Source organism: Solanum pennellii, chromosome 1, assembly GCF_001406875.1.
Source record: "Solanum pennellii chromosome 1, SPENNV200".
In the NCBI taxonomy this organism is placed as follows: Eukaryota; Viridiplantae; Streptophyta; class Magnoliopsida; order Solanales; family Solanaceae; genus Solanum; species Solanum pennellii.
The window spans coordinates 96,087,211-96,110,185 of NC_028637.1; the positions used below are offsets into that span (position 1 = coordinate 96,087,211).

At 33.7% G+C, this 22,975-nt stretch overlaps 3 protein-coding genes and 1 pseudogene across 12 annotated transcripts; 2 read left to right on the forward strand and 2 right to left on the reverse strand.

The window, feature by feature from the left end:
• The first annotated feature begins 318 nt into the window (after nucleotides 1–318).
• On the forward strand, nucleotides 319–1,963 carry LOC107025211 (annotated as a pseudogene).
• Nucleotides 1,964–2,722: 759 nt separating this feature from the next.
• LOC107028175 (LIM domain-containing protein PLIM2b-like) lies at nucleotides 2,723–5,247 on the reverse strand. Of its 2 annotated transcripts, none has more exons than XM_015229227.2 (5): nucleotides 4,848–5,247; nucleotides 3,894–3,993; nucleotides 3,776–3,801; nucleotides 3,577–3,666; nucleotides 2,723–3,189 (listed from the first exon to the last, which is right to left on the reverse strand). In XM_015229227.2, exons 1-5 carry the CDS (start codon nucleotides 4,980–4,982, stop codon nucleotides 2,869–2,871), a joined length of 672 nt encoding a protein of 223 aa, XP_015084713.1. In that variant the 5' UTR covers nucleotides 4,983–5,247; the 3' UTR covers nucleotides 2,723–2,868. The 2 variants fall into 2 exon arrangements, with proteins under 2 accessions (XP_015084713.1, XP_015084709.1); XM_015229223.2 differs by having other exon boundaries at nucleotides 3,776–3,804; nucleotides 4,848–5,245.
• A 3,093-nt stretch (nucleotides 5,248–8,340) lies between these two features.
• LOC107011643 lies at nucleotides 8,341–15,076 on the reverse strand. 3 transcript variants are annotated; one of them, XM_015211264.2, is made up of 14 exons: nucleotides 14,951–15,076; nucleotides 14,605–14,671; nucleotides 14,309–14,510; nucleotides 14,085–14,159; nucleotides 13,865–13,966; nucleotides 13,712–13,740; nucleotides 13,373–13,486; nucleotides 12,258–12,372; nucleotides 11,743–11,933; nucleotides 11,520–11,633; nucleotides 10,822–10,902; nucleotides 10,467–10,699; nucleotides 9,473–9,512; nucleotides 8,341–9,152 (listed from the first exon to the last, which is right to left on the reverse strand). In XM_015211264.2, the coding sequence occupies exons 2-14, from the start codon at nucleotides 14,656–14,658 to the stop codon at nucleotides 8,574–8,576; spliced, it is 1,929 nt and encodes a 642-aa protein (XP_015066750.1). In that variant the 5' UTR covers nucleotides 14,659–14,671; nucleotides 14,951–15,076; the 3' UTR covers nucleotides 8,341–8,573. The 3 variants fall into 3 exon arrangements, with proteins under 3 accessions (XP_015066750.1, XP_015066830.1, XP_015066909.1); XM_015211344.2 differs by lacking the exon at nucleotides 14,951–15,076 and adding an exon at nucleotides 14,797–14,844; XM_015211423.2 differs by lacking the exons at nucleotides 14,605–14,671; nucleotides 14,951–15,076 and having other exon boundaries at nucleotides 14,085–14,169; nucleotides 14,309–14,464.
• A 1,819-nt stretch (nucleotides 15,077–16,895) lies between these two features.
• LOC107004153 (acetyl-coenzyme A carboxylase carboxyl transferase subunit alpha, chloroplastic-like) lies at nucleotides 16,896–22,310 on the forward strand. 7 transcript variants are annotated; one of them, XM_015202429.2, is made up of 11 exons: nucleotides 16,896–17,117; nucleotides 18,041–18,417; nucleotides 18,649–18,723; nucleotides 18,989–19,096; nucleotides 19,199–19,359; nucleotides 19,675–19,789; nucleotides 19,886–20,040; nucleotides 20,344–20,395; nucleotides 20,464–20,532; nucleotides 20,669–20,746; nucleotides 21,090–22,310. In XM_015202429.2, the coding sequence occupies exons 2-11, from the start codon at nucleotides 18,061–18,063 to the stop codon at nucleotides 22,095–22,097; spliced, it is 2,178 nt and encodes a 725-aa protein (XP_015057915.1). In that variant the 5' UTR covers nucleotides 16,896–17,117; nucleotides 18,041–18,060; the 3' UTR covers nucleotides 22,098–22,310. The 7 variants fall into 7 exon arrangements, with proteins under 7 accessions (XP_015057915.1, XP_015057886.1, XP_015057908.1 ...); XM_015202400.2 differs by having other exon boundaries at nucleotides 16,897–17,171; nucleotides 17,965–18,417; XM_015202422.2 differs by having other exon boundaries at nucleotides 16,897–17,171; nucleotides 18,004–18,417.
• Nucleotides 22,311–22,975: the final 665 nt, after the last annotated feature.

The window sequence follows — 22,975 nt, forward strand, 5'->3', positions numbered from 1 at the left end:
TACTTTTTTTATAAAAAAAAATGATTTACAACTTTTTTACTTATTAGATTCGGTTTAGGATTCCTTTTTATCAATTAATGTTACTTTGATTTCAAGAATCATATGTGGGCGATAATTCTGAGATTAAGCTAACGAAAATTAAGGAGTTTCTCCAATTAATTTATTAATGTAGAATATAAAATCAAAACTATTTATCTATACTACCTTAAAAGTTAAAAGGAAATGATTTATTAATTTATTCGGTCTTCCTAATTTGATTAGGAAAAGAATAATCACAGAGATGTTCCCTATATATACCGTATACGGCCGCAGCAGCATACTCTTCAACTTACAACATTCTTCTTTGTTTGCAGAATCGATCGTAGTCTTGTTCATGGCTACTCTTGCTGCTTCTTTCTTAGCAGATCTGGATGAATTGTCCGATAACGAAGAGACTCTATCATGGATAGAGGAGGAACATGATGGAGAATTGGAAGATATATTCAAACTGCAAAATTCATATGGCTACATTGACGTTATGCACAGAGTTGAAGATGCCCTAAGAAGTTGTGATCGTAAGTGTGATTCAGAATATGATGCTTTGATAATGGACTGCAATGCATTATTAATCGATATTGAGAATGAAATTTCTACAATCCACAATTTTATACGCGACCAGTACCGATTGAAATTTCCTGAATTGGAATCGCTTGTTAATCACCCAATTGATTATGCTCGGGTAGTTAAAAGGATTGGGAATGAAATGGACATGACCTTAGTTGATTTGGAAGGATTATTACCCTCAGCTGTTATCATGGTTGTCTCTGTTACCGCGTCTACTACCAGTGGCAAGCCATTGCCACAAGACGTTGGAAGCATGTGACAGAGCTCTTTCTATTGATTCAGCAAAGAAAAAAGTAGTTGATTTTGTTGAGAGTCGAATGGGATTTATGGCTCCCAATCTTTCTGCTGTAGTTGGGAGTGCGGTTGCTGCTAAACTTATAGCTACTGCTGGTGGTCTCTCGTCCTTGGTAAACATCCCCGCTGATTGCATCAAGCTTCTTGGTGCCAAAACGAATATTAATAATTTAGCAGGGTTCTCCTTCTCCACAGCCATGTTTGGAGGTTGTTATATTGAGGAAACTGATATAATTCAGAGTACACCTCCTTCCTTAAGGAAGCAAGCCTATGGACTGTTGGCAGATAAATGTATATTAGCAGCCCGTGTGGACTTCGCCAGAGGAGATCCGACTGGGCAATATGGAACATCTCTTAAGGGTATTATTCTTAAGAAGATGGAGAAACTGCAAGAGTTACCTCCAGCAAAGCAACCAAAGCCTCTTCCAGTTCCATTAGATTCTAATGCTTATAAGAAAAAGAGAGGCGGAAGTCGGAAGAGAAAGATGAGTAAGAGATATGAGATCACGGAGAGGCAAAAGCTAGTAAACAGGATTAAGTTTGGAGTAGCTGAAGAAAGCTCCCTGGGGGATGGATTAGGGCAGGGCTATGGTATGCTTAGTCAAGCAGATGGAATTGGCAAGTTACGTCTATCAGTTATTAAGAAGAAATTCAAAAGCAGCACTGCTAGTACTCGTGTATTCTCAGGATTGACTTCAAGCTTGGCCTTCACCCCAATTCAAGGGATCGAGCTATCAAATCCTGATCAGGCCAAGCACGCAGCCACAAGTCATTATTTCTCAGAAACTGCAACATTTTCCAAGATTAAAGACAAAATGAAGCAAACCACTCATGTCCAGTAATTTTCTTGCCTTTTTAGCTTCTTCTATCGAGCATTTACTATACAAGTTAGCAGAATGCACCAGAGAATATAACTTTTTCACCTGTATTCACTACTGATATTTAACTCCAAGAATAAATGTAACAATTCTTTCATTTTGCATGTCAATTCTCATATGAATTATGCACTCCACCCTATAAATCTAGTCCTCTGGATCAGAGTCGCTTAGTCTCCTACCTGACTCAAACTCTCAATCAATTAAGCTGCTAACAATAAGTTTCATCTACTTACTTTTTTTTCCTTCCCTAGCTTAATTCGTAAGGAATCTGGAGTCAAAAATTCGAAAAGCTGCAAATCAATTGCCTTTTTAAAACCGAAAGGCCAAAATGATGCGCAATTTATGTTTGTTTGAAAGAAAAAGTAATTGACTGAAGTTTATAGAATGGTTTCAAGAGCTGTTTCGTAAAAACAAATTTTATGGCTGTTTAGTTAAAGGAAAAACACATAGATTTCCTCTTAGAATTTATCAAAACAGTTTAGTAACAAATTACCATGATTTGTTACACATCTTTAATGTGTAACACTATTCTCACATAATATGATGTATATACACCCTATAATTATAATTTGTACGCTAAGTCACTATCAAAAAAAATATCATTTTAATTGTCGCTAAACATGTATTTTTAATGGCAATTAACACTTTTTGTATATATTCTTAAAGCCTTTAGCTACATTGATTCTAATGGTACTTAACTAATACCGATAAAAATTTTAGCACTCTTAATTAATGTCAATAGTTATTGTCATTAAAAGTTATTTTTGTTGTAATGAACATAGCTCCGTAAAAAAATTAAAATCCAATATTGTTAATGTGAAATATACATCTTGACACAACATTGCACAAAATGTATATATATTATATATTATATTAACAAAGGAATATTGTATCCAGACAATAAAATATAATTAATTACAAATGAGGGGTTGCCCTGGATAACTATATATATAAACAAATAGGAAAAATTTAATATATGATAAACACAAACATTTTAGCTATCAAAATAGATAGAAGGATCAATTGATCCAATTAATTAAATGTAATTATAATACTCAGGGAAGAGAGGGTACTTTTTTTTTTTTTTTTAATATTATGATTCTTGTGATTCCTCTGCATTTTCAGGCTCTTTTTTATTATTATTATTATCATCATTATTATTCTCTTCTGTTGATGAATTTTCAACAGCATTATTTTCATCATCATTTAATGGTGTTACAGCAGCACTATTCTTTTTGTTATTTGCAGCTTTGAGGACATGTTGGTAATTTCCTTTTTCCATGAAGAGTTGAGCAAAATGATGCTTGCAATACAAGTTTCCATCAAGGGATGCATAGGTTGCATGAGTAAGTGCACAACCTCCATGTGCACACTTGAAACATGATTTGTGGAATGATTCTCCTTCCATTGTCACCTATATTTTGATTTTAAAATAATCAGACTTTACGTTTTATACACTTATAATATATACGAGAGCATAAAGTTATAAATTAACTTATAATAATACACTAACATTTCATAGAAAATTGGATATAGTAGTTAACTAATTAATTAGGAAATATAACAATAACATGTTATAGCTATATATATATGTATATATTCAATTAGTTCAAATAAAGGAAGAAAATTGTGATAGGTTGAAGCTAGGTCGATGAAATACTTTGAGGAGTTGAAAATTAGCATAGATTCGGAAATTTTTGAACTATGAATGAATTGAGATTAATTGATCATGAATAAAACTTTTTATTTATATATTTTTTTTTAAAAAAATAACAATTAATTAATGGTTTAATATTTGTACCTTTTCAAGTGGGTAAACAGTTTTGTCACAAGCAGCACATTTATCTTGGGTTCCAGAGAACAAAGCTGAAAGTTTGCTTGGAGCTCTTGTCTGCACAAAATATATAATTAATTGTTAGCTAAAAATATTTGAGATACAAATTTATTTATTTTTAAAAGAAAAAACATATATTTTTTGAAATGTGTAGTTGTGAACATACCAATGAATTTTGCCTCTCAGACTTAGCTGCTGGAACGTTAATAATTAAGATTATTAGTAAAAATTAAGATAAAAAAGGGTTAACAAAAGTTAATTTTAATAAAATTATGATGTCTTACGATTCTGAAAATTCTTGCTAAAATTTCCAGATTCCTTAAATAGTTGTTCGAAATGAGTCTTGCAGTATAGGATTCCATCCATGGAAGAGTAATTGCTCATCTGCCAAAAAAAATTAGTAATTCCAAATTATCAAATATATATTATGAATAATGTAATAACAGAAATAAGAAACACAAAAATAATAGATACTTAATGATGGTTGACAATTTAATTTCTTTAATAACTTGATCTCTTAGAAAGCCAAAACGTTATTCTCTCCGTCCGATATTGTTTATCATAGTTTCTATTTATAGAGTCAAACTATAAAAATTTTGACTAACATTTTCAGATGCATTTTTTCATCATATGAAAAAATTGTAATTTATAGTACTTTTCATATAGTTTTAGAATATCTAATTTTTTTTGTTTACAATATCGAATTAATGTGATCTAATTTATCTTTAAAAATTAGTCAAATTGACTTTCGATAAGCGCAATATAACAAACATTTCTGGACGGAGGAAGTAACATAACTTGCATTTAAGAATATGTGCCTTCAATATATATAAAAATGATCTAATTATAATATCTCCTCTAAATGTTAATAAATAATTTATACAATTGATAGTAAATAAAATTCGAGATTGTGGTATAGTTGATAGATTATTGGTCAGTGGAAGGGGAGGGTGAGGCCAAGTGAAATCAGAAATTTCATCCAAGTATGTTAAAATTTAATATATACGCATGAAAAATAATTTTTAACAGATATGTGATACTTTTTTTTATGCAATATATAACTTTCTGATTAAAGATATTTTACTTATTACCCTTCTATATAGCTCGTAGGACAGGAACACGAGTGGAGTTAGGTAGCCAGGGTCCGATTCAACTGACCATTCTTCGAATTTTTAAATTTTTTTTAGGACGCGTGTAGAATTGAATAGTAAATGTGTAAAGAAAATAGGGATACATACCACAAGAGTGCCTTTGCAGTGGCTACATTTGAAGCATGATTTATGATAAGTAACACCATCAGCAGACAACAAATCAACAAAATAAACAGTTTTATCACAAGCTGAGCATTTATCCAATGTTCCTGTGAATGCCATTATTATATATGTATATATATATTTTTTATCTTTTTTTTTAAAATATAAAATAAATAAATAAATAATTATATTCACAGAAGCCTGAAAATCTTCAATCTCAATAACTATTCAGAGTTAGAAATATGGCAGAATAAAAAAAGAAATTTGTACAACAAAAAGATGTTCTGCCTTTTTTTTTTTTTTTTTAATATTCTAACCTGTTTTGTTATTGAGATTAAAGAAACAAAAAAAGGCACCCTCTCTATCTCAGTTTGTAATACACAAATTTTGAGTTATTTTTCATGTGCAAAATAATTACTATAACCCCATAATTTAATGACACGTGATTGGGAGATCCAAATAATAGGAGTTTCAATTTTTTATTTTTATTTCTTTGCCTCTCAAATAGGATGGATGTAATTATCTTGGATTTGAGTGAAATTAGGCTCTAATTTGACTCTTTCCCATCACTAATTTAAATTTTTATCATTTTAGAAGTATTTATTCTTACTTATTTTTTTAAAAAAATAAATTAAATGATATTAGAAAGCATCAGAAAAATGCAAAGTCCAAATAGAAATATATGGAACTAACTCGGCAAAAAACCCATGAAATAATCTTTACTCTTACTTGCTTTTTTTATTAATATTTTTTTTAGTCGAGGTCCGAAACAATTTCTCCATAGTGCTATAAAGGTTGAGGTAAGATACACTCGACCTATTCAAACTTCATTTGTGGGATGACAACGTGTGTGTTGTTCATGTTGTTATCATTTTAGAAGTGTTTGTTCAAAAGAGTAGATAAAATTGAACTTCTCTTAAAATGAAACTCTTAAGACTTTTAATGACCTTATAACTTAGGTAATTTGATTTAATAAATATTTTTTGCGTAATTTGTAATCTCAGCAATGCTTTGAATTTTTATCGAGTGATAAATAAATTGGTACAACTACTATTACTTGTGCAGACCAACAAGAGAAGAAGTAGAAATAATTGGTGTAACAACCAATTATACAACATTCTTAATAATTAAAATTACAGATAAGAGACACAACACGTTAATCATTGTAATTAATAATGATTAATTAATGGGGATTATCTTATTGTTTAGATAACTGACAGGTATATATGTCTTGCCTTAGTAAAATGCTAAGTTGTTTTCAACGTGCCTTAACATCATTGACAAGAATTAACCACTGCCGTTAATGGCAAACTGCTTCACTTCTGAGAATTTATTCAGACACATTTTGTACTTAGTCGGTCTAAAAAAGAATGTATCGGGTCATAATAGGAGCTTACTAGGGTAGAAATTATCTAATAGTGGTGTGAATTCAAACTTCTTAAATTTTTTATATAAAACTAAATCACTATTAGTTTAGAGTTAAAATATTCGAACAATTAAAAAAAAATAACTCTCGACTTTTCAAATATTTGAATATGTCATCTTCTTTTGGAACGGATGAAGAGAATCTAAACTGTTTCCACTTGGTTTTATGTCTTTTTCCTGATTTTGTTTTAGCTTTCTCACTCTAAAAGAATTTGATTACAAACCAGATTTAAAAAAAAAAAAAAAACAGATTTTCAACTCTATTTTTTTGATTGAAACTTGATGTCCCTTGTCAAATTCGAGTGGAGACAAAAACACTAGGTGATTCTTCCTATCTGTCTCGGCTTTGGTGGATTGAGCTACTTGATACTTGTTGCTAGTGAAAGGTGATAGATATCCTGTAGAATTAGTCAACATACGTGAAAGCTGACCCAAACACCATAATTATAAAAAAAAAAAAAAAAAGAGAGAGAGAGAGAAACAGTATGCCCCTTGTTTCAAAAATACATAAAATGTTGAAAATGGGTCAAAAAGAAAATGAAACTTGGTCAAAGGGGGATTTGTTTCGACAAATTCCTAGGAACAGTTAGAAAAATATAGCCAAGGCCACAATTGTACACATGTTTTTCTGTGTGCATGCGTATAAAGTAAAGGTAAATATACCTTCATAGATTATGTAGGAAAAGTGAAAAACTAGAAGCATATACCTACTGGCTACTAATTGTTTCATTACCAAAAGATTAGCTTTGTACTTTATGTAAGAACACAACAACAAGAAAACAACGACGATAACTTCCCAATTTCAAGCAAGTTAGACGTATGAATTCTCACAGACCATTTCGCTTCAATAAAGCTAATCTCCGGTCTAATAAAATATAACTAACTATATGGATAAAAATGAAATGCTTTAGAAGATCTCTATAGTATTCACAAGAACAAAAAGTTAGAAATAATAGCATAGAAAACCTCTAACATGGGCCATAGTGGAGTTTACAAAATAGGTTTAATTTATTTTTCCAAATAATGAAAAGATATAGCTTTTAGGGTATAGTACAAATAACAACTCTTGAAAAGACAAGAAACAACTAAAAATACCAAACGAAGTGATTAAATTATTCCCCCCAGCCTCATTTTTCTAGGTGAAAACTTGTCGTTTCTCTCTTTTTTCATAGACATAAGCACATTCTAAGTATCCACTTAGTTATTATAAAGCAGAGCCTGCACAAGATTTACTAATATCTTGGCTCATGGATGCTACAATTTCAAAGGAAAATGGTGCTAGATCAAGAAGTTTTCGTAATGAAGACTACAATAACAGAAGAGTGTTCCTGAGGAGCTATCCACTTCACTGGGGAGATTCAGTGGAAGATGGAGAAAACAAAGAAGAGGAGGCTGCAACAGTAATGCCAAGAAGTGAAGAGAAGACTTTCATCAAGAAAATATTTATAGCAGTTTTCCATTGGAAAGGAGAAAGAGCTTTAATCTTTCGAAGGCTCAAGCATAAGGTCACTGTTTACTTCATTACTTGTCTTCCAGTTGGATTCAAAGCTCCTCCAGCAATGATTTCAGCTTAATATCATTTTGTCTACCATAAAAAACTACTATCAATAGTTGAAATTCCATCTACTTTACTAAGCATATATCGACTATCGTTCACAGTAATGTGTTTAATTTGAGTACAACTGAAAGGCATGTACAGAAGAGTGGAAGTAGTAAGATGGATACTATATTGCTAACTTGTATAGAAATGTGTACCTTGGTCTTATGTACCTGAAGAAGCAAACCTCCCATCTGCTTATAACTGACCTGTTAAATTAGTTCAAACTGCCACAAATAGCTTAAAAACTAAGAAAAGCGCCAAGTTAATTAGCATAGCTATAAATGCAACTGTGAATTATTTGATGCGTTGATCGCTAATTTCAACAATTATTATGTTTTTATTGGATTGCGGATCAACCATAAAAGTACTTTTGCAAACCTTTCTACTTACCATCCATGTTGTGCACTAACAAATTCTGATTCTGTACCTGTGACATTCATGGCTTTCACAAAGAGTGAAAAACTCTGCAACAGTAATTTTATTTCAGAATAAAGAGTTCGGATAGCTTGTTTATGAACATGTATTGGTACTACAACATACTTCATTTCAAAAACAAATATTCAGTTTCTAATATACTCCAACTTGTAGCTAGGTTAGGAGCTTGTCCCCAACCCACTGTCAATATCACCTCCCAGGATAAAGAAAATGGAGCCAGTGTGTCTATTCCAGTCTTGCCATATGTTCAATTACAGAGGCAATAATACTTTCTGGCACAATATGAGATCGGATAGAGTCTTTCCATGCCTATCGATTCTCCTTGAGCAGTTCACACCTCCATCTAGGATATTACGAACCACTATATTCATAGAATGGATCCCTCTGACTTCATAAATCTCCACTTCAACATGTTCAGTGACCCATTTGTCTCTTCGTTCAATATCATCAGAAGTGGGAAACGAAGAGGGATTAAGAAGACATGAGACAACTTTTTTCACCCATTCTTGAGTTACAATCTTCTTAAGCCTTTCAATATCTGGAGGAAAATATGGGATAAGGGAAAAGTTTATATCATCTCCTTTATCACCAGCTCTGCTATGTGCAAAATCATAAATAGGAATCTTCCTGTCATGTGGAGCAGGGGAGATCAGCTCAATTTGCGGTGAGCCTTCTTTGTGATTCAAAGTAGTTTCCGTTGCAAGTGATTGCAAGACTGATTCATGGAATGAACTGGTCCGTATTACGTTTTTAGGGCTAGCCAGACCATCTGATAGCATAATTTTATTTCTTGTTGCTGTCATATGCCACTGAACATCTTTACGTTTTACCTGAAGATAACAGAGAACTTTTTAAAACTTATTTATACAGTATTAGCAATATAGCATGAAGCAACCATTGAAAGTTCAAATACCACAATGCAGGAGCCACTTCACAATAGGATTGTTCTTTTCTGTGAATAGCTATAGGAGAAAAATCTAATAAATTAACAACTAGCAAAGTATACATATCATAACACAGAGTATCAATAGCGAGAGAGAATGTCAATCTGTGTCATGCATAAACACACACTCACACGTGAACACACATACGCGAGCACACATATGTGCACAAACATGTATATATATGAGAGAGATATGGAGAGATATACCAGTGCTTTCTCAAGAATGATCTCTTTTTTGTGTCCAGTGCTGCCATACAATAAAGAAGATATAGAGCATTAATACGTGTCAAAGAAATATGTTCTCAACATACAGAAGTATTAAATGAATTGAGGCAGGAATACTGAGAAAGCTATCCATATTAAAAAGAAGATAATGTAGATGTCATGGAAATATGTTTTGACATAATCAAGAAAGGGAATTAAGTCTAGCAAGAGGAAAACTGGGAGGGGGATATAATGAGAGTCAGAGACACATTCATTATTAACATGAAGTGAAGGATATTACAAGCCTTTGATCATTGCTGACCACGAAAAACAAAGACAGTTCTGCACATGGAAAAAATTCAAAGACATATTATGTAGGTAATGGTTCAAGATACTCAGATTGATGCTGCATCGAGTTATAGTATTCAAAATTAGGTGCTTGAGTGAAGAAACTGCTCTAGTAAATGACATGCGACGGATATTACAACTTCCACATGGAAGACAACAGTGCAGATCAAATTTCTCATTACTATGAGTGCATATCATACATACCATGAAGTCCCTTTACCTGATGAGATAGATTCTCCACAAAAGAATAATCACTATGTAACAACAATCTATATGATAGGGTATCTATCGGAAAGAAAAGTTCCTAAATTTTCTAGCTATCTACTACTAAGAAATACTTCAACAACTTAACTATTTACAAATAAATATAACAGAAACTATCTGAGGCACCAGCAGTGACAGAGCCACAGTGCAGGCTACGGATTCGGCAGAATCCAATAGCTTTGGCTCATACCCTGTAACTGTATTAAAATGCATTTAATATGTACAAATAATCGATTCCGAACACAGTAGGCAAACAGAATTGTGTTTAAGAACCAATAAACTAAAAAATCTGGCTCCACATCTACCGCACCGGAGAATTTACTAATAGCAGTTTTCATTTCAACAATTTTCTAATATAGGTCACAATAAATGGTATGAATTAGACCTGATACCGCCCCCACCAGCAGGTCCATTTGTATATAATGCTATGAACTCTTTTATAAAGTGCATTGCTTGTTCCTTATTCTCAAATAAACCATCCATTCGTAATCTAATATCTTGACTATCCCTTGGCAAATCTTCATCTATGCTGACAGCTTTCAGGCTATCCAGTCCAATGATATATGAAACTATAAGTTTGCTTATGCCAGGGTATACTTCTTCCATCCATGATCTTACCTGAAAAAAGAAAAACAATTAGAAAATTAAAACGGAAACACTACACTTCTTAATCTAGCATTCCAGGAGCCAAGATAAAACCATAATAGCAGTCCAGGAAGGAGAAGTGAAGACTTGTTTACCAAAAAATCAGCAGCTTTAGCACGTTTAACACACTGATATCCACCATAGGATATCTCTCCCCAGCCCTTCCACCCCTTGTCCTAAATGAGGCAGTCACCAAGTTAGAACAAACAGAAATATCCATCAATCCAGCTAAATAAAGTAAACCCATTGTCCACAATTCACAAACAACACTAGCTCAAGGGAAATGGAAGGAAATGATGATGAGAGCAGATAGTGATCTTAAAAGTAAAATTCATCTTCCGTGAACTAGCCAAATGAAACTATAGTGGTGCTACTGTGTTAGGGAAATACATCCAATAAAAGATTGTACGGTCTAATAAGATGGTAAGCAGAGTAATAATATCATTATATTAGGAGGGTACCGAAACTCCAAATAATTGTGAATGGAAGTGTTGGTGAGGGTATTGTTCGATGATGCATGAATTCAGAAGTTCTATCTTGTCTTGGTTCATGAGATTAAGGTCAAAGAAGCAGATGGCATAAAAAAACTGGTTATCATTATATCTTTGGGCTCTTAAGATTTTGACAACCCAGAATCAAATCAAAATTTTAACAAGTGGGAGAAGGCAAGTGCTATGGGGTGTTGAGGTTACAAAAAGCATAATTTATTTAACCAAATGTTGCCTTTGGGACCACATGACAACAGAAAGGAAGAAATCTCTCCACTTTTTCTGTACATGAACAAAGAGATCACCTTGGAGGCCAGCAGCAACAGATTATTAGGAGCTGATGCAGATGGCTTTGCCCCAGTACAGAGAACTTTACTTTTTGATAATGTCTGAAATGAAACATCTTGAAAATCTACAACCTGTCCCAAGGAAAACACAAGGTCCTAACACACCGCTTCTCTGATTTAAGCTTCTCATGTACGTTCCCTAATCAATCGAGACAGCCGATAAAAGTTGCAAAACATTTACCACGTCTGGGGTTATGTAGCTACTAGGATTCCCCACTTCATACAGAAGCTGCTCAGCACACGTGCAGGGATTCAAAACCCCACCACTGCTTTCCGCCTTTGCTACACATACTTTCCCATCAAAGCTAACTTCCGCAAAAGGAAGAGATAAATCTAGGAGATCTTGCAGAGATATATCACGGTATTTATCTCCTACAGTGAGAAAATACAGTCAATGAGTTACAGGTGAAGTGACATAGAAACAGCATCAGAGTCAAAAGCTCAGAACTATTAAGTAAGGGAAGCCAAAGATTAGAAGTACTAAATAAAGAGGAACTAAAAATTTTCAAGAACACGGTTCAATGGGTTTGAGATACATAGAGAAAAATAATAAAGTTCTCAAAGTGCATGCTTACTGGAGCAAGTGGAAGGTAACTCCTCCAACCCCAAGACTCCACCATAATATACACACATCATACTCCCTACGAAAGAAAGGTGCACATTCCTGAAATATCGCAATACGAACGAAAGGTTCACCTGGATGCATATAGTATCCTCCAGTAAGTTGGCAACCACATTCTAGCAGGTGGCCAGCCAGTGAACCTTGGGCAAGCAGGTGCAAGTCATCCCAGTTCCAACCGAGCTCATACACCTGATCATAATAGGGACCTTCAGATATTTTTCTAAAGAGAGTTCTAACTAATTTCAGTATTATTGCATCAGCATAATTTTGTCAAAGATAGTATTGAAGAACTAGGAACTATCCCATAAACAGTGACATAAATGTATAATTATGAAACGAATCCAATTGCACTTCACATTCAAAATAATCCAAAGGCAGTCCCTCGGAGGAGAGTTTTCTGCCTAATTGTTATCTACTCCATTTGGCAATTTTGTTCTCACACCACATTTAGCTGCAGTAAGCTTGTTTATTTCCCATCCAGCATCAGCACAAAAGAAATGTACTCAAACTTTAGTTGGATCGTTAAAATATCACTAGAAGGCATCCTTTTTGCCTGGTCTTTCAACACTGATTATCTTTCATGCAAAAAAAAAAAAAAAAACAGTTCCACCAACTTATTCCATCCAGTATATTATATTACGGAATAAGATCAGCACCAGGAAGAGGCATGTAGAGAAGCTCAAAAGACTCAGAAACATGACCAAATGAACGTGAATTCAGAGACCTCATAAGGCTTCTGCTTCTTTCACTTATATGTTACAAGATGGCTTTGAATCATTTCCACCAGTAAGTGGTAACAAGAAGGCAGTTTCCACCTTATAACTCCGGTAGCTAATTTTAGATAAGATGAAAAATGTCCCATCCTAGTAACACTTTTCATGTCCAACTGAAAAGTATCGTTTTCTATGCTTCATCATAATAATAGATAAAAATTTGATGAGTTAAAGAAAATGATAAAGGAAAGCTAACTTTGTTGTACATGAATTTGACTTCTAAAACAAATTTCAGTAACTTGACATAATAGCAATTTTCAGTTGCTTAAGTTGTGGAAAGGTGAGTAGCTTTCATTAGCTGTTACTCTCAGAAAGGGAAGTGACTCTAAATTATACCGTCAAAGGATTATATTTGGTACAAGTGAAAGATAAATGTCATTGCCAGGAATATTTGAAAGGAAAAAGGAATATCATACCATTGGGGCTAAGAATAAGGAAGCATCAGCAACTCGAGAAGTAATAATTACATTCGGTCTGAAATTCTGAAGACATTCAACAATAGGAGCTGCTCCTAGATACACACTAACATCCTGCAGAAAAAAAAAAGGGGAAAACGGTGCTATCGTAATACTTATGTAAGAAAGGATCTAGAGAACGAGGATGAAATGATCACTCAATCGAGATTTAACATATGAACCCACCCAGAAGCATCAGAAAATTAAGAAACAAGACCTGCACAGCATAATTTTTGTACTTGATGGAATAAATGATGCTGACATGTACCATTGAAAAAATTGTATATTGCCAAATCTTACATCAACATGTTTAAGGTGCTCCTCCAAATCTGAATGTACCCCAAAAGAATTCTATAAGTATGCCATGGTTTTTCAGCTCAAAGGAAGAATGAGGAAATGGAAGATATGCAGTTACTACATCAGCTTATTTCATCTTTCAAATTCAAGCTTCACCTGATCTGACAACAGCAACTTGATGAGCCAAACCAACAGTTATAGAGATGCCCAGTCCACTTGCAAGTCGAAGAACTTCATCCCGAGCGCCAAATGGATCATCTGTTCCCCGCATTTCAAAGAGAAAATATTTATTCGATGGAGAAAACAAAGACAATTTCTACAGAAAACAAAGAAAGTGCAAGAAAGACAGACAAGGTAAATCTAGCATATCACATACTTGCACCCATGTTTGTAATAATGCAAACTCCATTCGCCACAGCCAAAGGTAAGAGCAGTTGCATCCACTCTGAGACTATACCAAACTGCTAGTAATCAGTTATCACCAAACAAGCAAAATTATCACATTTCTATCAATACTGACAAATAGACAAACCAGATAAAGGAACTTGAAATGCTTCTCTGTAATGAAACAAAAGTAACTACTTAATAAGAAAAACATACTACGGGGATCATAACCCTCGCCACCACATTTCATGGCCTGATAGCGCTCAGCCAGGGTGCGCTCTGCTAGGCATTCCAGCACTAAATAATCCAACTCCCTCACCCTCTGAAGTAGCTTTAACGCTGCTATTGGTCGATCACCTCCAAATCCAGCACCACAACCTACATAAACCTTTTCCTTTCGCCTTTGAGGATTCACCCTCTACAATTTCATGAAACATGTCATTTAGTTTCCTTTTCCCACTTTCCCTTGCGATTGTACTTGCTATTGAAAAAAAAACAAAAAAAAAACTAACCAGTCTGATCTCACAATCAAAAGTATCAGGTGTGTCACCACGTAGTTCTTCCATTACAATCTGATAACTACAACACCATGAACAACAACGCAAAACGGGTCTAACCATTAGAATTTAGCACTACAGCTTAAATTACTAAATGTAAAATGTTCAGCATTGCAACTTCAATAAAATCATACTAAAAGAACTAACCCTAACAATCGTTCAATCAATTCATTCTGCTGAACATTGATGCTAAAACTTTTTATGGATTCATCAAAGAAAAAGATAGGAACAATATGAACTTCTTAGCAACACAGTAATGCATAAAAAAATTGAAATTCGATGGAATAATAAGATGAATTACAGTTGAGATTGAAGAATTGGCAATAGTATCTGAGTTTTTGTTGATCCCTTTCGCCGGCTCGTTAGAGAATTCAAAAAGAATTTTGCCACTGCTGCTCTACGTGGTCTAATAAGTAATATGGTCAGTCGTGGCAATGCATATCGTAAAGTTTGTAGGACCACTTTAACAATTATACTATGCCCGAGGGAGTAAAACAAAAATAACTTTTTATACGGATATAAGGTATAATAATTTGAGGATAAAATGTGAAAGTTTGATTAGAGGTATTAGATAGCATTTTAATTATTTATTCCGTTACTTTTGTTATAGTGATAACTGATAAGATAGATTATACAGTATATATGAATAACTTATCTTCAAATAACTTATTCTGAATAATTATCTCTAAATAACTTATTTCAAATCAAACGATAAAAATAAAATGAGAAACTATAGTCTATAGGAGCGGTGAAATAAATTCACTAGTAGCAAATTCTAAGTGTGTATTTATATTATATTTTTTGTTTAAATTTATGTGAGATAATTTGAATTTCAAAAATTAAATATATTAATCTGATCGTAAATTTCGACATGAAATCTTTATATATTTGAAACTGCATAAAAAATTATTATACGTCACAATAATTTACAATTTAAAATATTTGAACGAAATATGAAAAAATTACGATAAAAAAATTATTTAAATCTCAAAATTCGAAATGTATCACAAAATTAAAAGAAAATATTACGATCAAATTTCAAAATTTACCCTAGAAATTCTGGGACATTATTTATGTATAGTTTTAGATTTTACAATTATAACTAAGTTTTAAACTTATGGCCAAAATAAGATCGTGAATATAAATATTCAATTAGCCATCTGAAACAAGTAAAGAGACTCTTAAGGTCATTCTGGTTAATACTTTGAAGTTTGAATATACAAAATTCATGGAAACAGGTTACTAGGAAAAAATTTATATGACTATGTTAATTTTAAACGGGACATAGAGATAAACATTAAAATTTTCAATTGCAATCTTAAAAGTAAATTAATTATGCTAAATTTTAATAATTTTATTTATTAACTATTTAAATTTGCACTTTATTAAGAAGAATGTGATTTCCATTTGGTAATTCCTTCACCTTTTCCTTCTTCTCTGTTTCTAAAAAAATTAATTATAAAATGATAAACATTAAATATTTCATAATTTTGAATAGCAATCTTCCAATTGATTATTCGCGCAATATGTCTATTGGCAATGTATGTACATTTAGTCGAGTCATAAATGGTAAATCGATTTACTCACGCAAATTCTAATTAATCTAACATACCAATTGCTAAAATAAATCACAACTCTACTAATTATGGCCTATATATTATATAATAAACTAATAATAATATTACTATTTTACTGTGTATTATTACGTATTTTTTATTTTCCAATTTTTTAAAATAATTTATTTTGAAGAATATATTTTCTTATAAAAAGCAATTTGTTTTTTTAACTAATCAATATATAGAGCATTATAAAAATTTTATTGCTCGAACTAGAACTTTGAAAAACACATTTACCATAAATTTCAAAAATTGAATGTTGATTTCTTTTTAGTATTTCAAAGATATCATATATTTATTGTTACTTCAAACTATAATTATAAGATATCATTTCATTTTCATCATTTTCTTTTGTCAAATACCTCCTCTAAGCGGGGTGTACGTGTTTCCGTTAACTTCAGAAAGAATTATATATATATATATAGTTATATTTATATTTAAAAAATTAATAAAAATTACGATATATTTAACCGCACACGTAAAAAAAAACATTATGCAATTGGCATAAGCTAAAAGATCTTATTACGCACGAAATTTTCCATCATCTCCTATTTTTTTTAAAAAAATAAAAATAAATTGTGTGTGGGGAACAGTTTGGATAAACATTAGGCATTGTGTAATAGTCAGCTCAACCAATATTTGTCTCCTCAAAAGGCAAAAACTTACTTGTCCATGTTTAGGCGGGGACCTCCATGGCTTCTCCATGGATACATATATACTTAATCTCAGTCGTTCATTCATGTTCTTCAACAACAAAGAACATACTAGCTGATAAAGAAAGGAGAACCCCAGAATTTTCTGCTCCATCATATTTCATGGTAACTGTTTTAGAAAACAATCTCTGAGCTAGTGGTAAGATCCACCTACATTCTATCCTACACAGACCTCACTTGTAGATTTCACTGAGTATGTTGTCGTTGATATTTCTAGGATTACAGTATAGTCCTACATGCCTAAATCTTTTTTGTGTCCTGTATTGCATTTTTTGTATGTTTAATTTGTTTATCTAGTGTAAAATTCTCATTTGATATATATGCTTTGTTTCTTACTATTAACCAAGAATTGAGCTCTGTGTTGGCCTTTGTTGCTTATGTATGTGGGCTCTTCAGGGTGGTTGTTTATTTGTGATGTTTAAGTATAAAGATGAAATCTTTGTCTTAATCAATTTCAACAAATGTTTGGCAACTGGGTAATTGATGGAACGTAAATGATTAATTCTTAATAATAGAACTCTTTATGAAACGGTCTTTCTTAGTTAGTTCATAAGGTTTGCGTACACTCTAACCTCCCAAACTCCCACTTGTGGGTCGCTGTTCTTGATGATAAAACTCTTTCTGATTAGTACTATTTATTATTATCTCAGTAGATGTCTTCCCCTAGTACAGCTCCTATTAGTGGCGGAGCCAGGAATTTATATGAGAGGATTCAAAAATGGTCACATCTCCTATGACCTAAAGCAAATTTGGGACTCCCTTAGCCACTTCACTAGAACTATTCATCACGTTGAGGGAGTTCGGTTTCTCACAATTTTCTCCATTCCTCTCAACAGCTAATATATCACCAAAAAGACTAGTTTTTTTACCTGTTTGCACAGTGGGGATTCGATTGAACCCCCTTCGTCAAGCTAGCTCCGCCCTCGATTCCTACTCATGTCACCATAGTGGAATGAGTAATTGATGTTAATTTCTCCTTTTTGCAGGTTCATTGTTAATTTTGTTTCTTCGTGTGGCTATTGTAGATATTTGGGTTGTAAGGCATTTAAGTCGATTTTGCAGTTAGCAAATTCAAAGGGTAGATGTCCTCCTTATCTCTAGCAGTTGGGAATTGTGGAAAAGGTAGAAATGCAGAGAACCTGAGTTCTGAATTTGTGCCACACTCGTCTCTCGGGAGTGAGTTTCTTACCAAAAGGTTGTATGGTCTGAATTTGAAGGATTTGGGAAGTCCCAAAGTGAGGACGAGGAAGAAGTTTCGCACAGCTGCTGAAATAAAAAAGTGGAAGAAGCAAGATTACCCGTGGCATGGTGATATTGATCCAGACACTAAGACACCCTTAAAGTATCTTTCCTACTTTAAGCCTCTTGATGAGAAACCGAAACCAGTCACACTTGCCTTTGAGAAGCCATTGGTTAATTTAGAGAAGCAGCTTATTGAGGTGACTTGCTTACAAAAGATGCTTGGTTAGGAACAATTGCATTTCATAATGAAATTGATCCACACTTATATTGTATGCCTTGACCTTAATGTATTGCTGAAATAAACTAAGTATTTGGTGCAATGTGGCTACTTCACGATTATGGCAATAGAAAGGTAGAATCTCGTGGTACTGATAGTAGTTGCTAGAATCATAGAACTAATGCTTTATTCAAACTCATTTCTTATTCAGGTACGCAGAATGGCCGAAGACACTGGACTAGATTTCACCGATCAGATTTATGCTTTGGAAGCTAAGTATCAACAGGTAAATTCACCCGATTCTTACAATAGGTAGCTCGTTGTACAAGTATGTGTGTTTATCAAAATTTACGTTAGTTTGAACTAATATGATCGAAAAGAGGGGAATTAACTTTGTTTTCCTTGTATTGCCAACTTATGATAATCAGTCTACTAAACATATAGTATTGTTCATTATGCAAAGCATCAGATTATAATGCTTATACCTGTGCAAATATGATTATTTGACCAACACTTTCCTGTTCCATTTGATACATATGCCATACTTTCAGGCCCTGAGGGATTTATACACTCATTTGACACCCATCCAACGGCTCCAAATTGCTCGACACCCTAATAGACCAACTGTTCTAGATCATATACTAAATATGACAGAGAAGGTATACCTTGTGATTTTTTTCTCTTTTCACTATTGTTACACTATTGTTATTAGCAGCTTTTCTGACAACTCGAGGAATCTCACTCCTATATCATGCATGAAGTGGGTAGAGCTCCATGGAGATCGTGCTGGCTATGATGATCCAGCCATGGTGACTGGCATTGGGAGCATTGAAGGTAGAAGTTACCTCTTCATTGGTCATCAGAAAGGTAGAAATACAAAAGAAAACATCATGCGGAACTTTGCAATGCCAACCCCTCATGGGTATGCTTCAAGAATTCTCCTTCGTAGCATCATTACTAACTACTATCATTAAGCATTCGTGATTAACCTGTTCTGTGGGCAATAACTGGTTAAATTGAAGTGCTTTTTTCATTAATCTAGCAACAAGTTAGGCTGAAGTTGTTGCTTGTTAGCCTTTCCACATGTTTCCAATTTAATTTTATTGCTCAGGTTATCAGGGTTTTGGAGAGTCTACGCAGCGTTCAGTTGTTTAAAGGGGGAAATTGTTTTATTTGATACCTTAAAGTTGGTTCAGTAAAAGGATGGATTGATAACTACTAAGTCTTTGCCTTGCAGCTACAGAAAGGCTTTGAGAATGATGAAATATGCTGATCATCATGGCTTCCCTATTGTTACATTTGTAGACACTCCAGGGGCTTTTGCTGATTTAAGATCTGAAGAGCTAGGTCAGGTGTGAGTTTTTACCTTGACTTTCAAATATTGTGTTATTAGATTGAGCTTAATTGTTCATGTAGAATCTATAATCACCTCCAATATTTTCATCTAGGGTGAGGCAATAGCCTACAATTTAAGGGCAATGTTCGGCCTGAAAGTTCCAATCATAACGGTTGTAACTGGTGAAGGTGGTTCAGGCGGCGCTCTTGCCATTGGATGTGCAAACAAGTTGTTAATGTTGGAAAACTCAGCATTTTATGTTGCTAGGTAAGTTTGGTTCATTTGTACTTCTTCCATAACTTTATTTTGCTACTTATCTGACAATTTGAAGAATAGGAAAAGTTCAAGTTCAAAAATAATTTTTGTGCCTGCAGAAATATAAGCAAGATATGAATTCTCGTCTTACTATATCAAGGACCAAAAACATGTCGTGTTAGCTTAAAGACGCGGACACATTGTACATGTGTTGAGGCATAGATTTTGTAGTTGTTTCTTTTACACTTCTTGCATTGGTTCCTTGAATATATCATCTTTGCTATATCTTTACAAAGTTTATGCTTCTCTGACCAGTCCTGAAGCTTGTGCTGCAATTTTATGGAAATCTTCACAAGCAGCTCCAAAGGTATACGAGAAAGTTGTTCAAGTTTGTGAAAAAAGTGATTTAGCATTACTAAATTTCTCATTGAATAGGCAGCTGAGAAGCTGAGGATCACAGCTCAGGAACATTACAGGCTCCGGATAGCGGATGGAATTATTCCTGTAAAAACTCTCACCATCTATATACTTTTCACCTTTATACTTAATTTAATTTTAGGTTGGAAAAGATTTAGAATCTATGGTGAAGTTCCATTGCCATAATTCCATAAATGTTGGCTTTGTTTGTCATCTCTTGCAGGAACCGCTCGGTGGTGCACATGCTGATCCTTTCTGGGCATCTCAGCAGATTAAACATGCTATTCTCGATGCCATGGCGGTAATACCTTCTGTCTATGGAAACAGACCAAAGGCTAATTCTTTGTTTAGAAATAAAGTAACTGTATTGACTTGTATGGAAATATCAGCAAATTACCAAAGGCCTTTCCACATTGTATCACGGATGGACTGGGGTTAGGTATTAGAATTTCACTTCTGTGGGATGAGATGGGATAGGATTACAACGTATTGATCCAATGTTTGCTTGCTAACTCTATCAGATGACAAATTTTAACATTTTAGGTCATTCCACTAGGATTGAGCTTAGTTGATTGATATACCAAATTCCAACATTTCTGTATATTCTGTATTTGACATGTTTTCACTATGGCTTCTTGATTCAGGAACTAGGAAGGATGAATTCTGAACAATTGCTTCACCAACGGATGCTTAAATTTCGTTCTATTGGAGGTTTCCAAGAGGGAATACAGGTTGAACCTGAAAGGAAGCGCAACATGAAGCTATCCGAAGCTAACACACCGCCTGCTGATTTGGAATCAGAGCTTGCAAATCTTAAAAAGAAAATTCTAGAAGCTAAAGGACCATCTGATCCTGTTACTATCCAAGTCCTTGAGAAGCTCCAAGAAGATCTAGACACTGAGATGACTAAAGCGTTCATAGCTATGGGCTTGGATGATAAGATTAAATCTCTTAAATTAGAGTTGCAAAGAGCTCCTATTCTGGATCAACCACTAAACAAGTCTTTGCAGGAGAAAGCCGATAAGATTATGCAAGAATTTAAGCAGAAGTTGTCACAACCTGGGGCGTATCTTGGTTTAAAGCAAAAGCTTTACACCGTGAACATGGCTAGCAGGCTCATTGAGCTGAAGAACAAAAGTGAAAAAATAAAAAATGAAGTTAATCAGAAGATTACAACAACTGTAAAAGCCAAGATAGACCGTTTAAACGCAGCTTCACAAAAGCTAAGAAATGGGGATTCTTTGGATACAAATCTTGTAGAGGAAGTAGAAAAAGCTAAGAAAGAGCTGAAGGATGTTCTAAGGTCAGCCAATCTAGAAATAGTCGGCACGCGCAAAAGGACAAATGTTGCTGTTCCTCCAGAATTGGAAGAGGAGGTGGCTAAGGTAAATGCGGAGATTAAAGAGGAGATGGAAAGAGCAGTGACTAGATCAGATCTTAGCGAAAAGATTGAAGAGCTGAAGGCAGAGATTGTGAAGGACTCCAACTCAGAAAAGGTAAAAGAGCTGGAAACTGAGATCAGGGAGGGTATTGCTGCTACCCTCAGTGTCACCCCAGTGAAGAAAAAGGTTGAAAATTTAAGAGAAAAACTAGCATCACTCACCAAAGATGATGCTGATAGTAAAGTCGTCCCAGAAAATGGAAGATGGTGAAACTAGTTCATGAGTTTACTCCTTGTGCTAGATTGGACAGTAGTACTTGATTTTGGTTTTGGAAGAGTTTTTTCTGGTCCTCCTGAGATATTGTAAGTATTAGTGATTTGCACCTTGGAATATGATGTTGTACTTGTAAGTTGTAACATGTATATGGATTACAGATGTAAACTTGGTTAGCAGCAAAATATGCATGTCCATTTCCTTCTTATATATGCCTTATTATTCTTTGAGATTGAGAAATACTGACAAGGAGCAATCCGAGGAGTAAGTTATCCACGATATGTACTGGTAGGAGATAACAGGTATTCGATGGAATAGTTGAGATGTGTACATTTACTCGAGCACCAACATACCGTTTAGATTTTTTTCTCCATGTCATTTCCACAAGATATGCCATGAACTTCCAAACATCTTCACAATTAATCTCAAAGTCATCTAAAGCTGCAACACCAATGCTTGCCTTCTTAAATTCTTTATGTATACCTACATCAATAACAAGTACTACTGTACTATGCAAGGAATATACAGCATAGTAAAAATCTCACATCGTGTGTTACTTTAGTTCATTTCACGTTCATTAAAAAAACAAGGTATCATTTACTTATCTTATTTATTAAATATTTTTGAATGAGCGCTATTAAGAAAAAGTAATTTCTTAATATAAAAAATGATTTTTATCTTTCTAATGCAATACTTATTTTGGAAAAAAAATTTATTTGCAGTAATATTTATTTTGAGACTAAGGAGGTAACTCTTTACTATTTTATCATAATTTCATACTAAAATATTGTGGCCAATGAATAATGATAACCACTGTAAAAATAACCAATGTCTTTTCTAAGTAGAAGTTTTATTTTTCCCATTTCATATTAGTC

What these genes read in the sequence shown, in the direction of transcription:
- LOC107011643 (XM_015211264.2), bottom strand. Translation starts at nt 14,658, where the DNA reads ATGGAAGAACTACGTGGTGACACACCTGATACTTTTGATTGTGAGATC. An exon ending in GCTACATAACCCCAGACGTG is followed by an intron (nt 11,634 to 11,742) that starts GTAAATGTTTTG and finishes TCCTTGGGACAG; the next exon opens with GTTGTAGATTTTCAAGATGT. An exon ending in GCTGGTGGGGGCGGTATCAG is followed by an intron (nt 9,513 to 10,466) that starts GTCTAATTCATA and finishes ATTGTATGGCAG; the next exon opens with CACTGGACACAAAAAAGAGA.
- LOC107028175 (XM_015229223.2), bottom strand. Translation starts at nt 4,982, where the DNA reads ATGGCATTCACAGGAACATTGGATAAATGCTCAGCTTGTGATAAAACT. An exon ending in ACTGCAAAGGCACTCTTGTG is followed by an intron (nt 3,994 to 4,847) that starts GTATGTATCCCT and finishes TTTTTTTGGCAG; the next exon opens with ATGAGCAATTACTCTTCCAT. An exon ending in CTGTTTACCCACTTGAAAAG is followed by an intron (nt 3,190 to 3,576) that starts GTACAAATATTA and finishes ATCAAAATATAG; the next exon opens with GTGACAATGGAAGGAGAATC.
- LOC107004153 (XM_015202429.2), top strand. Translation starts at nt 18,061, where the DNA reads ATGTCCTCCTTATCTCTAGCAGTTGGGAATTGTGGAAAAGGTAGAAAT. An exon ending in TGGAAGCTAAGTATCAACAG is followed by an intron (nt 18,724 to 18,988) that starts GTAAATTCACCC and finishes CCATACTTTCAG; the next exon opens with GCCCTGAGGGATTTATACAC. An exon ending in CTATTCTCGATGCCATGGCG is followed by an intron (nt 20,747 to 21,089) that starts GTAATACCTTCT and finishes TTCTTGATTCAG; the next exon opens with GAACTAGGAAGGATGAATTC.